The sequence below is a fragment of the Venturia canescens genome, chromosome 6, assembly GCF_019457755.1.
Source record: "Venturia canescens isolate UGA chromosome 6, ASM1945775v1, whole genome shotgun sequence".
Taxonomy (NCBI): Eukaryota; Metazoa; Arthropoda; class Insecta; order Hymenoptera; family Ichneumonidae; genus Venturia; species Venturia canescens.
In genome coordinates, this window is record NC_057426.1 from 5,628,379 (window position 1) to 5,644,163 (window position 15,785).

General features: G+C 48.6%; 1 protein-coding gene across 2 annotated transcripts in view; it reads right to left on the reverse strand.

Annotated features, from left to right (window-relative positions):
* Poxn (Pox neuro) overlaps positions 1–11,521 on the reverse strand; it is a 28,752-nt gene extending 17,231 nt beyond the window's left edge. For both annotated transcript variants that reach the window (XM_043421741.1, XM_043421740.1), the window contains exons 1-2: positions 10,337–11,521; positions 3,634–3,677 (exon numbers count right to left, since the gene is read on the reverse strand). In XM_043421741.1, coding sequence (XP_043277676.1) covers positions 3,634–3,646 — 13 coding nt within the window. In that variant the 5' untranslated portion in view covers positions 3,647–3,677; positions 10,337–11,521. The remainder of the gene's footprint in view (positions 1–3,633; positions 3,678–10,336) is intronic.
* Positions 11,522–15,785: the final 4,264 nt, after the last annotated feature.

Sequence of the window (15,785 nt, forward strand, 5' to 3'; positions counted from 1 at the left end):
GGGATTATATTCGTGCTTTATTATTCAACGATTATCTCTCGAAACTTTCACTGCACACGATCCCTCTCAACGATTATTATTTCACGATGCCGCCAGTGCGAATATCGCGCGCACGCCGCGGGGTCAGGAGCCGCATCGCTACTCGCCGGGAATCTAATCCGCAAAAAGCGCATTTTTCCACCGCATCCTTTTTGGATTCTAGCGCTAGTTTCCGACGAGAAAATTGATGGGGGATTGCATGGTTCAACGGTCCAGCGGAAAGGACTCAATTAATTCTGCGAAAAACTCACAGGACTTCGATCTTCACATTTCTGAATATTCCCAGGGCTTTGTGAGGCCTCGTTTCCGGTGATAAATCTTCGATCCTCCGGACAATTATCGACGGAGTGTTTGGCCGAGCGATTGCTTTTTACTCGGGCCCCGTTCTCGCCATTCGCGGAGAGTCGCGCGTGGGGATTCGTCGAACGAGGCCAAACGATTTTTCGTCTTTGGCGGAATAAACTGTCGCGAGGAGCTCGTGCAGGAGGCGCGGAGGCTAAAAATCGGCACGATTAACAGCCCGCGAAGACACGATAAATGACGCCGTGAAACGAGAGCGCGCAATCACTGAGCTCGCGGTTGAGTTTTGCGGAGAGAGAAAGAGAGACGGGCAAAGCGCGGCGCGCGGCCGAAGGAAAGATTCGCGGGTTCAGCGCACACACGCGGGAGCAGAAAAGGGGCAGCGATCAAACGAGCGAGCCACGACTCAATCCGACGAATCGGTCGTTTCTTCGGCGACAGCCGCGAGAACGAGAAACAAAAGTGCAAAAGAAGCAACATAAAATCAACGGCGGCTCCTATAAATCGAGAGCCACGCGCCTTCACGTCCGTGAAAAAGCGGGACGAGTAAGAGAGAGAGAGAGAGAAACCAACGGCGTGGATTCAGCAAGAAACCAGCGGAAGAGATCGAGCGAGAATAACGCTTCGCATCGGTACATACAGATACATCGCCAGGTATGTACATCGCCAATAGCTAATTATTATCTGCTCCACCGGCTAATTACGTCATTAACTCAATTACTCGGATTGCCCGTGTGATGGAAGACCGACTGACGAAAATATAATGAACGACGAACGAGACGAGAGAACGATGAACTGGTTTTTCGTCAATCTTCTTCTCGTATAAATGACGTAGAAATAACGTGCAAATTTTGAATCATTTTCGATGATTTTTTCTCTCCGTACGATTCTGCCGATTAAAAAACTCTTCGATTCCCACTTGAGCTTCGAAATTCCTTTACTATTTTCGTCGTTCATCTACCAACGTGAAAATACAGAAAAATTGGATCTCTCGAGCACGCGTCGTCTTTCACGCTCCTTTTTAAGCTCCTCTCCCATAACGATGCTTCCGTTTTAATCACTTTTTGTTCGCCTGCCTCCAGAAACGAAGGTGAGCCATTTTTTCATTCCGCTCATTCTCTCGTCTCGCCCCCTTTGCTCACAGACAATTCCCGCCCCTCGCCGTCGTAATTGAACTCCCGAAATTCGCACACATATCTACGAGGAACCCTCGTCAATGCTCTCACGAAGGGATCCTCTCGCCCATCGTCATCCTCATTTTCTCAACGCCTCTGAGGAACACGACGGTGCGAAATTACGCACTTCTATCTGCGAATATGACATCCTCGTGCTGGGCTCAACCCCGTGCTCGACGTTGATAAATATCTCTGTACGCGTGTATATACGAATATTTGTGCTCACGTGCATGAGACATTTGATGTGGAACGAAGTTATTGAATTTTGCAAACATTGTGGAAGCTCCATCGGTTCGTTTCCACGAACACTATTTTCTTCAAGAGAGTAATAAAAATTTTGAAAAAAGTAAATCGAAAAAAATGGATTTTCTCAATTATTTGAACCTTCGACCCTCGAAGTTCCCCGATCCTAAAAATTTTGCATTACTCCGTTAATTTTCTGAACAATTTCGATCTTTTTCACGATTATTTAATTCGGTGATTCGAAGCTTTTGATTTCCAGAAGAATTCCGAACTGGAAGCTCCCTCGATCGAGTTGGATTTTACTGCGTGCAAGCCAAAGGTTACGTCAACGTCGAAGGGCCCATATGCGACGCGCGACGCAACGACGAAACTCGAGCATCTCGGAGCTAAATTACTATTACAGCAAAAACGGAAGCAGGTAGCGGATACTCCCCCCGGCTCTCTGATGCCCTTAAATCCGTAAGGAGCTTACACACGCGCGCGCGGGCGCATGTACATATTCCGATAAAAATCTGCCGTGGCCAGACCGTCCAGAGATAATGGGATTCTTGGTCAAGGGAAGCAAAAGAGTCGGAATGGCGAGTCGCTCTTTCGGTCTCGTTCCAGATGTGCGTCGGGACGTTCGTTTACCCAAAAAAGAAGAAGCTCATCGCCGCGTCGGGCTCGTGCCCTTGATTCGTGCATCGCTTCCGAAAATAATGAAATTATTATCTGCTTCAATATATTTGTCGTTTATTTTTAGTATCATTAACACCCGGGACCGGGGCCCGAAGTCATCAGTGCGAGTGAGTTAAAAAAACGTGAATTTCTCGTTCTTCCGGGTTCATCCTAATGTCATTCTGATGCGCATCAAAACGCACGTTATACAGCAGGTGAACACTCGCGCTTCCTTTTCGGTCATCCTCATTTTTTCCATTCGGAGTTAAAAAAACGTGAAATTAAAGAGGGACAACCGGAGCGATTCTGCTTCCGTTCGGATGAACCCAAATTTCTTGGACTCGGACACAGAAACGTTGCGTTTCAATTTATCAATTTCGTGACTCAACGGACTGGCTGTGCAATCGTGAAATTTGCAATCAAAAACTCCGCGTCGTTTCTTCTCTTTGCGTATACAGAATAAGAGAGGAGAAAAGTGCAGCAGCGAGATCGTAATCACACTTGGCGTTTATGGGATCAGGGAGGAACAGCGGAAATTTTGCTTCGTCTTTGCCACCCACCTGCCCTCGTCGACGAAACGCTTTTGACCACAAAATTAGAAAATTTCGTTTCCTCCCCGGAACGTGATGTTTTTTTCAGACGAATTATCGAGCGCTTTTTCGGCGCTGCGGTTCTATTTCGAAGGGATTTTGTTTGCGCAAGAATCCCTCGAAACGCAGGATCTTTATCGCGTAATTTTTCCTCTCTCGAGTTTCGCCGAGTCGCAACGTATCCTCGGTGAAAGAGGAAGCGAATCAATTGACGGGGTAAATTAAGGGGTGGGCCGCGGCTCACACGTGTGATTATACGTGGCTCGAATGATTGACGAAGACCCCGGATTACGTAAGAGGAGTAATGAGGATTCAGGCTTGTAATTAAAAACGTTTAGTGCTATAATGGCCGGTCTCGTAAACGATTCATAATTCATTTTTATAGCCTCTTTTTTCTCTCTCCTGTTGAAAAGTCAACTGGCACAAATTCCAAACGAAATTAATCATCTCTTCGCTCCAAACGCGGGTGGAAAAAAATCGTAAAAATTCGAATTTTCTAATCGTTCCAACCTTTTTTTCATTCTCTCGATGAATAATAAACTGTGCTCTGCACAAGCGAGAGCAATCAAATTAAATAATTATTAAAAACGACCGTAAAAATGGTTATAATACCGATGATCGAAACTCACCTGTGTGTGGCATCTTAAGAATTTCACCGAGATCTTGGGAAGCACTGCAACAAAAAATATCATTCAAAAATATATAATATGAATTTTACATAATAAATAAATGGCCTTGAGCGAGAGGCGAAAATGAAAGAACGTCATTTAAAATTCGCATAAAACAGCTGTTTAAACACTCGAGGCATATATTTCGCGTTTAATTACCATTTTGACCTTAAAATAAAGCGATTTTCGAACGATTTCGAACGACTATATTTAGTGATTTAAAAAAAACTGGTTTTCGGTTAAAACCGCTGTTACGCTACGGGTTTAAAAGGAAAAAAAAAATTTGAAAAAAAAAAAAAAACACTACGTTGGCGAGGGATGATTTTCGTACGAGAGCGCGCCGCTGCTCAGATTATTTTGTACTGGCAAAACAGGGCAAGTAACACACTCGACTGTAATACATATAAGTACAGAGCTCCCGGCTGGAAAAAGAGATAGAAAGGGAGGAAAAAGAGAGAGAATTTGTGTGTTTATAGTACGAAGTAAAACCGCGTGGAGTTCGAGCACTCGGCTCGTGTAATGAATTTAAATGTATTCAAAGGGCGCGCTTGACGCTTGACATGGCAACCCTTAAATATGCAACCGAACCGATAAGCGCGAAAGCGCGCCGCTCCGCGAACGAGTATTACGAAAGAAAGCCAACAGCAGAGAAAGAGAACCGGAGAGACCGTGACTCTCATTCTTCACGATGTTTTCTTGGTTCGAGTATTGTGCCAGTCTTGGCTCGAGAGGATCGTAAAAATCTCAAATGCCTGTTGGTTTTATCGTATTACGGAGCCAGCCGCAAGTATGTTGATCCATTTGAATTTCTTAGTTAGCAAAACGAATGAAATTTTCGTTTCCGTTTTCGTTTATTGTCATTGAGCGTTTGATATTTGATTACTTGAATTTTCTGTCTTTTTCGAAACTCGAGCACATTTTGCAGTGTCAGAAAAACTTGAAGTCGAGAAAGGCTTATTGTCAACTAATCAATCGTTCAATAGAGCTGGATTGCCGTTCGAGCACAACAATAAAAATAGCTCAATCCACGAAACCGCTCGTACATTTCCGCAGGCTGAATCGTGTCTAGATTTCCACTCGGATAATCTCGGTAGCTCGTTTTCGTAAAAAGAGAATTTTCTTGAATGGAGGAATTCTCAAACGAGGCGAAGCGTAATCGCTTAACCCTCACGAGCATATCAGCTTTCTGTGTGGTTTATTATATCGACCCAGATCAGAAAAGGTCTACGCCTATTATGAAAATCAGCTGGAAATATATACGAGAGTCGCGTGCACGTCACGGGACCAGGACCGAAATTGGCCTCGCGGCTTTCGCGCCATAACTTTCCCGCGTGTATATATTTCGCTGCATATATTTTCTCGTCCACTTATTCCTCCAAGGATTGGTCAACGAAAGTAGCCCAAATTGATGAGCATCATTAACAATTTCGAGGATTAATCTAATCCCGAGTATATGAGAAAACATCGCCGAGATTTCAGGAGTACAAAAACCGAAGGAAAAGTTGAAAAACTCAGTGATTTTTTGCGCTTCTTTCCAGAGCCTCAACGTCGCGCAAGCAGTAAATTTATTTACCAATATTAAAAGTAGAACAAGAATCGCACTAATCGTGTTCGTTTTCTAGTTTCCAGTTTTCAGCTTCAGTTTTTGCTTCAAGCATAAAACAACTCTGCCTCCGGGACTTTCTATTTATTTCTCATTTTCTCAAAAATTATTTTAACCTCTCGAGAAGGATATAAAATTTCTTAACGATTAGTTTGTGAGGAAAGAACGATGACTTGACGAGCTCGAAGATCGGAATCAGCGTATCCTCGGAAATTTTAGAATTCACTTCCGCTAATAGATGCCTGCGTCTTTAAGGGGGTTCGTACTCGCGGGCTGCACAGAGGCAAAAAAGGCGAGTAATGTTTGAGGTTTTCGCGGCTGATGGGTGGTAGCAGTTTTTTATATGCGCCCGTATCCGTGTGAGTGTGCGAATACGAAGGGGTTTAAGGTGGTGGGAGGTCGAGTGGCGGAAAACTACGCGGAATGCGTGCACGCGCGCGTCCAAGACCGCGACCGCAGGGCCAAACGGGTGGCGTGTACTTTGCGATGCAAATTAATGCACGATTACCAGAGCCGAGGTAGAGTCGAGCAACCCTCGAGTGGGCACGAGCGCGCCCTCTCGGCACCCGTTCGGCGACGTTCTCCTTCCTCGTCTTTCACTCACTTAACTCTCTTTTTCTTACTTTTTTAGTCTGCCTCGGCGAACTCGTTCATTCCTTACAGAAACGGGGCTACGAACGAACTGTGAAAAGGGCTCAAGTCGCTCGACTCGAGGCTGCGCGCTTATGTTTCTGCGTCCTTTCTCCCGGGGCCGAAGAATTTCCAATGCTGCCGATAGTAAGGGCTTCCTCGGTGGGAAACGAAAGGGCTGATCGCCCGTGAACGGTGCCCTTTCGATCGCCACGCTCCAAAATATACAACAGAGCTGGCAACATTCGTCCCATTACAGTTAAATCGTCCCTGACTTCCTACGCTTTCTCGCTTCCTCGCTCGCCGTCTTCCTTCGCTCTTTCATATTTTCTCTCGCTCGAATCCGTAATCCGCTCAGCCCTCTCAATCGTGTGCTCACACACGCGCGCGCTTCATCTGATTTAATTATTACACGTTACGCGATCCGGCCCTCCGCGCGCGCCGCCCGCTCGCCAGCACCCGCGCATTATTATTCACCGTCGCATTACGTGTACCACCTTCGCGTTGCTCGTATACGCTTTCCAAGCAATTTCTCATTCGGCCACACAGCGATACAAGCATAGCTGGAGAGCGAGGGCGACTGGTCAACCGGAGGGTAGATATCATACCTGCTTGTTACCTCGCGTCTCGATATAGCTCGTACGGCATTCGTCCGAGACTCGGAGAAATGTCGAGGATTGTATATCGCACGAGATATGTGAAATGAGAACTCGGAAACCGTAAGATTTTCATGTTCGTGTTTTCGGTGCTCGATCTTTTGTAGATTACTATTGAAAACATGAGAGTTCAGTTGCGTTGAGAGGAACTCGGATTTTTCCCAAGATTTCGAATCTCAATTCTTCGAAACAGTTTGACCGATTACAAAAGGCTGGTTCTGCGTGGGCTGAGAGAGTCGTTTGGGAGAGCCGAGGGCGATTGATTCGTTGGCTGGAGCGGCTCGTCGATTCCGCGGCTTCTCAGACGATCGATCTTCTCGATTGAACCGAAAGAGGCGATAAGCTGAAAGAAAAGCCGAATTTCCCGAAGCCTCTTTTCTCCCCTTTTCGTCGCGATTATTTCACGCGATCCTGAGTTAAATCCCGAAGAGCTCGCGAGACTGAAATATTTCTTGTCCGACGCGAAGGTGTCAAGATCTCTTATAATTCCGCGCGAGGAGGGAATCTCTCGTTAAAAGGAGTTTCGCGGCGTAGCTCTCGCTAAACGGAGTAGAAAGATCGCGGGAGCGGTTGCGAAGCGAGCGCGTGTATATTTATATCGATTTAGCGGTCGGTGCAAATACGCGAGGCTCTTTTCATCGTTCACACAAAGTGTCGACAGATTTTGCTTCCTCGAGCGGACTCTCGTGGCTCTCGAAGCGCGTTTTGCTCTCGTTACAAGCGCGCGTTTTTCCGCGAGGAAAGACGACAGCGCGATATCCTGTGACTGCGCGTGTTGTCGGGGCGGCACGTACATACGCTCGTTTGTTTGTGAAGAGAGTATGTTTGTATACACATAAAGAATCGCCCGCCGTCGCTCTCGGGGCCGCTCACAATGAAATATCCCAGTAATGAGGATTGAGCGATTATTATAAATCAAACGGGGCGACGGTGGTCAGAGAGAGGAAGCGAGAAGGAGCGGGACGGAGCGAGAGACAAGCCCCGCGACAGCGCATTTCTCGCGTTCCACGTGTTTTGCCGATGTTACTCTCGCGAACACGTGTCCTCTCTCGTGTTTCACGACTTGGCGAATTACACACCCGGCCCTTCGCCAGGCCTGTTCTCATCGTATACGGAACACATAACACGCTCGTCCCTTTTCTTTTTCCCCTTTCTATCGATAAGTAAAAAGGCGTAAAGCGAATCTGCTTGGTGATTGAACCGCGCTTGAATTACGCCCTACGACGCGGTGACGGGGACGGGAGCGGCAGCCGCGACGGGAACCGGAGACCCCAACGTTGCGCACCCGCGATTCAGCCCGAGGATTCTTTCCCATACTCGATAATTAAATTGTAATTGTTAAAGGAAAAATCTTTTCCTTCGTTATATTCCGCTCGCACTTTCCTGTCGCTCCTTCAAGATCCAAATTTATCGAGAGAATTTCGTTGGAATCGGAACCGCGCGCGCGAGGAAATCGAGTGCGGAATGCGAGCTGGCCGCGCGCTCAATTTCGGTGACTTCGATGCCTGGGGCGCACGTATATTTCGGCTCGGGAGCCTCAGCCTCGAAGCGATCACGCGCAGTTGTTTCTTTTATTTTAGGATATCAGGCAACAACGGAGCCGAAGATTCGCGCTCGATTGCTCATTATGCTGCCCCCCGATTTGAAGTTTCTAACGCCAGAACTTCTGCGGATCTGCTGCGATCGTTTTTTTTTCACGATATCTTTGCGCTTTTGTTATTAATAGAATTCCGAGGCCACATGCGGACGCGGAGATTAGATTAACGTTAAAAGGGCTTGAGATTTGAGCACCGCGGCCTGATAAATCGGCGTTAAGGTCACGCTTTTACGTGTGTAAGTCCTAAGCGAAATCTAGTTTTTGTTTATTCATTAGCGAGAGAGAAAGAGCGAGTGAGAGAGGGTGAGGAACGGGGACCTTTTTTAAGTGGTACGTCGAGGCCCTGCATGTACACTCACACTGAGAAAAGTACGTACAGTAGCGTTGAAGGGGGTGGCCGTATCTCCGATACGCCACCAGCCATAAAAATCTGAATATATTAAGCCTACGCTCGCACGACATCTCGCGCGGATCGCGAACACATTACACCGATAATCTGGCAAAGAGAGAGAGAGAGAGAGAGAGAGAGAGGTTCCTGGTTTTCTCATTCGGCGTCTCCCGCTACCGAGATGCATGGAAGCCCATCACGTTTTTCTCTCTCTCTCTCTCTCTCTTTTCGCCTCTCATTAAAAAATATAAACATATAGAAAAGAATGAGCATTAAAGTGGCAATATATTTTGTCGACTATAATAAAAAGCCTGGAGCGAGCTTATTTTCACGCTCATTCGTTATTGCATTTCTTAAAATAGCGTAGCCTTGGCATAACGTCGTATATTCAAAAATATAAACTTTTTATTCCCCCCTGACGTTAAATGCTCCCGGAGCAGTTGATTTTAATGAAATTTCGGCTTTAAATATACGAAGATACACTTTCGTCACCGTTTTATTCGCTGCTACGCGTTCTCCGTGTATTTATGTACTTTTCTCACCGCCCGATCATGCACCGGGCTATAGCTCTATATTATGCAAAACGAGCGACTCGCCGTGTCCGACAAATTCGTCACGACAGAAACCAAGTGCTGGCTACGCTCTTTTCAAACCACTATTTTACGTACGCGGACAAATACGTGTCTCTGTATACATACAACCGATGCATACGTGTCGCTTTCTCGAGCAGCTCCGCACTTGAGCTTTTTTGTCTCTCTGTCGAACGAGCCGGTTAAGCATTTCAGGTGGGGTAATTAGAATAATTCGGGCCGGTCTTACGCTCGCGGTCTCCCTCGCGTTTCACGCCACCACCAGCAGCACCGCTACAACACACCATCTCACCACCTACCGTGAGCTCAACCACGGAGCATTTGCATTTTAAATGAAGCGATGGCGTGTCGGAGTCCTTGCGCTCGCGCGCCCGCGCGGAACTTTGTGTTTTATAAGAACTTTGATATTTATTTTATATCGCGCGTATACCCGATGTATACGTACACACATCCGAATGCAAAACGCTTGCAGCTTCGAGTGTACCCAGGTACGGAGGTGTACTTTATTCCTATATCGCGGCCGAGTTCGATTTATCTTCGTGAAATATTTTCGCCCGACATATTCGCGCGCGCGAGCATCATCTTTTCCTCTCGCTCCGCATCTCCCGGCGACTTAACTGAATCGTGAACGATTCGAAACGAGCTGCTTCCCCGTCCTTACAATGCGTCACTGTGGTCATTAACGGGTAATTAATCTCACGGGTATAATTATTCCGTCAAGCCGTACAAGGCGACATCGCGTCGTCGGCTTCTCTCCCGACGAGATTATACCCGGTGCGCGTACAAGAAAAATCATTGAATACGAGCCACGTCCCTCCTCCCACCGTTGAGGGATGCTATATCTCAAGGAACGATCGATTAGCGCGCTATTTACGCCCGACGCAAACTTCGCCCCGATCGAGTTTTTCACTCGCCGTTCAAATCCTCGGGAAACGCGCTCTCGCTTTACGCGACAACATTTTGTTCATCAATTAAATGTCACAAATGTTGTGACAAACCGCCCTCGAAACCTTGAGACCTTCGGCCCAACGATTGATCAATGCCGCAGACTGAATATGCGAGTAAGAAACTTTATTTCCTAATCGATCGACGAGAAACCGCGCCTTTTTGGGATCAAGCTAAATGGGCACGGGAAAAATGAACTTGGAATATCTTCGGCGCATTGTCTAGTCATCGCTTTTCGAATTTCTGTAAACGTACCTGTTGAATACGTTTTGGATGATCGTCGTCGGAGTCCCAGGGTACGTTGCGCCCGGAGCTCCAGCTCGAGAATTAGTCGGTACGACTTGACAGCGAAATCGGTGTGTCTCTTGCTTCCCGTTGCTTTGGAATCCGTAAACAACGCCGGACCAACGGGATGGAATATTTGTAGTTGTGCACTAAAGTCAATTTCGGAATCGCTGGTCAACTTCCAGGTCGAAGCTTCTGCCGGGTACGAAGGATTCCAGGGTGACTACGACTCGGCGAATTAGAGTTTCCGGTAGCCAATAAAAATACACACTGAGAATGCCCAATGACATAATTATTGGGCTCGAGCCGCCATCGAAATCGTCGATTGTTCCTCGGCACTAGTCACTTCGCGTTGAGTAATCGGACTCGTAGAACTCGTGAAAATGAAAAATTCACCCTTAAATTCGAGGGGGGAGCGAGTTGGAATGGAAAAAGAGAAAAAATCCTCCGAAGGGCTCCTCCCGATCGGAGTTTCGAACACGCGCGACTGTTTTCGAGACTGTCAGATCGTCGAAGGTGCAGGGGAGAAGAGAAGAGATGAGACCGTAACCGGGCGAACGTCGAGGAACGAATCCGGCGTGAATCCGAAGAGTGGCTGGTCTCCCGCGTGAGTGGAGAGGCCAAGAGAGACCACGAGGCCTCACTGGGCTGCTCGGCTGGTGGATCGGGTGCGGATGGCGCGTAGCCCGGCAGTTCAGGTAGCGAAGGAACACACGACGAGTGGAGCAAGAGAACACGAGCAAATGAGTCGGTGTGGGTTCGCGTATGTGCGGAGCAGGACGAGTGAACGTGATGAAGTGGGAAGAAAGGACGAGATTCTCGCGTGTCCGACTGGAAAAGGGAGTCGACGATGTAACGCGGCGCGGGAGAGAGCGAGAAGCCACCAGCTTACAGTCAGAGTTAAGGGGGAGGAGATTGAAGAAACGGGAAAATGGATAGATCGAAGAGGACTGCGATAATTGTTGGCGGGAGGGATGAAGCTGCGATGGACCAGCAGCGGGAAGCCGCACGGTGGAGAAGAATCAGTTGGACGGAAAGAGGACGATGGTGCGCCGGGGATGAGAGAAGGAGAGGAAGAAAACGGTGGTTGATCGAACGAACGACACTCTTTTTTTCAGTCCCGTGGTCAAAGAAACCGAAGATTACTGAGACACGGTCAATGGTGCTGGAGCGAAGACTCCGTTTCCTGATTGCTTCGTTGCCTTGCTTTGCTATTTATCGAGTGGAGCGATCCCGAGCGCTTTTTGCCTTCGGTCTTCGTCCGTATCGGTGAATGAAAGATTTCGCGTGGAGAAAACGTCCCTTGAGAAAGCGAGCGAATCCGATCTGCTTGTCCGCGCACAAAGCTCCCGATTGCCCCGAATTCGAAAGTGCGTGTATCTCCTGCTCGCGCGTTGCTGAGAGCGCCTGGCGTGTCGGTTTTCTCGAAAAGCGCTTCCCGCGGGCGTTCGAGCTCGCCCACCCGTGCCCGCAGCAGCTCTCGTCGCGCGGAGTAGGTTGCAACAGAATTTAAGCCTCGCACTCTGCCGCACCGCGCGGCCCGCGTTTCCTCTTTCAAGCTCTCCGGGATATCGGGGCGAGTCACTCGTTCTCCACCAGCGGATCAGCCGCGCACGGGTGGGGAGCGGGCTCGAAACTACGCCGGGAAAAGCAGGGGTGGCGGCCCGCCTCTCGCACATCGCACGCCTACCCTTCTCGGCACTTCGCAAAAGCTCCCACACCACCGCGGATGGCGCGCGGAGCTTTAGCATCGCGCTTCTTCTCGCGATTTACCCAAACGTACGCGATTCGTTTAACTGAGCGCTCATCCTTTCGATGAATTTTCACGCGCAAAATTAGTCAGTTTTATGCCGCTAAGCTTGCGAGGAAACGAACCTCCGATGACTCTCGATTCGGATTTTAAGCTCGCCGATAAAAATCTGAATGCTTCGGCGTTGACTAACTCCACGAGGTTTTACAGCTCAAGATTTCTAAAGTAACAGCGCAGCAACATTCAACGCCGGAGTCGCCACTCAATTAAAATCACCTGCTCGATAAGGAGACTCACGGTTAGACAACATCTAAATTATCCATAAATAGCGTCGTTATCGCTCGCGCATGCTTGTAAACCTCCTCAATACACCGCAGCTTCGATGCCAGCAACATTCCTCGAGCCTTGTAAATTCGGAGGCTGTAAACGAGCTCGATTATCTTGTTTCCTCGAAGAAAATAAAACGTTTGAAAGATTGAGTTGAAAAACGAAGATTCCGGACGTTCCATGCTTCGCCGGATTGGCCACGGCAATATTAGCGACGCTCGATTTCTCTGTTAAGCAAAGAACAGCCGGACCGACCGCAACGGCAGGTCGAGCACGCTTCTTCGGGATATCAATCGATTCGATCGAGGGCGGTTTCTTGGGTGTCCATCCGCGCCAGGTATTCGGTGCGACTTGGTCACGCGCCGCTACCGGCGCTTATTCCCAATATCTTTTTCTCGCTATTCTTCTAAACTGGTATGCCCTCGTATATCGTACGTAGAAATATACGTCCGCGATACATAGCGGAGGCCCCGGATGCCTCAGAGGGACGAGTCAGAGGATGCCAAAGTCTCGCGCGGGCGCGTGGTACCTTCGGCGAGATTACATCGGCGAGCCCTGCTCGAGCAGCATCGCGATAACGACTCTCTGCTCTTTATACCTGTATATTCGGTTACGCGAAGGCAGCACGGGTCCCCGGCGGTTAGCTCTAATACCGGCCTCGCTTCTTCTCTTCCTTTTACTCTCTTTCTCTCTCTCTCTCTCTCTTTTTTCTCTCTCGTTGGCCCGTGGAGCGTGCCGCCTCTCTCATCTCTTACGATACGAGCCCAAGGACCTTCGGTGTATTAGCCACCGTCGAACTTGTGTAATAATATAGAGCCACCTGCGGAATATGCTCGTGGCTCTCGAGTCTCTTATGATATCGTCCTCTAAGCACGAGCTAACACGCGACATCAATTATTTATTTGTTCGAGGAGCGATCCCGGGGAGAAACGAACGAAGGGAACAAAGAGTGACATCGAATGGGACTTTGCGGGCGAGCGGAGAAAACAGGGATGCGCGCGCGAGCAGTTGGGTGGCGGGTTGAACACGAAAATCTGTCGGGGATTTCATAGAGTCCGGGGGCTCCGCGGCGCTATTTTTATTGGTAATTAGTGATCGACACTTTTGCCCGTTTATGCTGTTTCGTTATTAAGACGAATGAAGATTGTCCTGGCGCTGGTTCGTGAGAGATAATGCCGAGCTGAGATTGGCTTAATGTTTCATGGGGTGGCCGGGCTCGCTGCTCTCCCCACGTCCTCGTACCGCCGGTTTTCTCCGTATCCTTTTCTCCCTCCGTCGCTCTTCCACTAGGCTCTGGCGCCCTTTAATGAATTGACTATCCAATGACAAATAAACACACGCTCAGAGCGCAGGGAGCGACTCGATCCCCGTGTTGTTTCTCGCGCTGCTCCTGCCGAGAGAACACACCATGTCCCTAACGGCCCCCTGCGGAGTAATTGTCCGGTAACAAAACTACCCGGGCTCTGACAGGGAGAAACTCGGCCACCCTTCGATAGACCCGGAGACAGGTTGCATCGGTTCACGGACCATCAACTTTGGCTTCGCCAGTGAGAAACGGCTGTGGGTATCAAAAGCGAACGGCTGGATTGCGGTATGCCAAAAGTTGGCGAGATCACGCGCAGGGAACGATTACACCTTGACAATTTGTGCCCCTCGGGAATCGATGTGACCCATCAAATGACAACGTAGTTGGCTCCCTTTGGTTCCGTCCAGTCATCGTCGTGTGTCATCCGTTGGACGTCTTCCGCGAGGAAGGGATTCCATTGGACATTGATCACTCTCGGAGTTAAAAGAAACCGAGCATCCTCGTCGCCTTTCAAGTTAGCAGAACAAAGAACTTGAAGCCGCAATAGTCTCCAATGAAAGTGACCAAGATCGAGGACTCGTCGGATCCCTCTTGCCACAATTTCGTTTCCCACAATTATCTCAGCTCACGTGTCACCAAAACGGCGAACAAGCTCAACGCCCGTGCTTCCAGTGCAGTACGAAGGCCAGCGGTGTGCCTGCCTTCGGCGTTATCAAGATCGCGAAGACAGCCTAGTCGGCCGACGACGTAATAGGGTCGCGGTTACAACCCTTAACGAGAAAAAGGGGACGCTGGCTCAACGAGGATGGCAAACTCGCACTAGCTGCTTGGATTAATTTATGGTTTTTTGTCGAGCGCACAAATACCCGAAAGACGTGTTCCTGTGATCCTGGCAAAACGCGAAGTCTGACGCACTTCGCCGCTCGGCCATCCCGACGCGTTCCGTAGGCTTGTAGAAAACACGACAGCAACGAGGACAGGTGAAAGCTTCGCGAAGCCCGACGACTCTGGCCAGGGTGCTGTCGCGTGGTTAACTCTCTAAGCCCTTAATCTTGCTGCTTCTGCAGTTTAAATTTTCGCATGTTCTACGGATTTCTATACACCTGGTGCGCCCTCGGGCCTCGTTTCTTTACTTTGTCGTTTATTGTCGATTGACAGCAATTTAGCTAAATTGTAAGCTCGAAAGGATTCCACGAGAAGACAAACTTGCATGTTTGAAAATGACGCTGTTGTGCAGTTTGCTGGATCGAGGTTTCTGACCTCTTTCGAGCGCACATCGAAAATTGATCGGACGAGATCAAAGGATCATTTGCCAGCAGTAGCCTGAGCAAACGCTGCCATAATAGGACACAAGGGTGCGTAGCTCCCGGAGCCATTAACGCGCTTCGGTGCCGTACGATCTTTCGAAAGGCCTCGGCACATAATGGCCGAACCGGTTAATATTGCGAGTACGAGATTTTTTTCTTTTTCTCAGAATAATATCCATGCCCAAAAAGCAACGACGATCAACTATTAATCCGTGCACCTTGAGATGGAATTTGTCGTAGTCACTTTTTCGACGATTACTCCGCAGTATCAAATGGCAGTGAATAAAAAAATGCTTTTTCCCTTGGTTCTCAAGCCTGCGCGCTGGCTCTTACCGAGACAGCAATTTCGCCTAAACGTCTTAGCAGCTGCCGTCGCTACGTGTGGCTTCGTGATTGTCTTCGCTATCTATATCGGGGCGATGCTATAAAAATTTTGCTCCACCTTTTTTAGCGGTTAGGACAAGGGTGTGAGCACACGAGAGCATCGCGTCGTGGACAAGCATCGAGGGTCGCTGAACCTTTACCCGAGGACAGTTCATCGGCAATACTCGCGTTGGACTTCTCGCTGTTTGTAACGACACGAAAAATTCATTAGGTCCAATGAGATCGAGGTGGAAATGGAGTTTCTCAAGCGGGCTGAATAACGAGCAGGAACGAAAGTTTTGCGGAAGCTCGTCACGATGAGATCCGAGCCACGGTCAAGAACCCATCAAAAACGTTCGGCCCTTA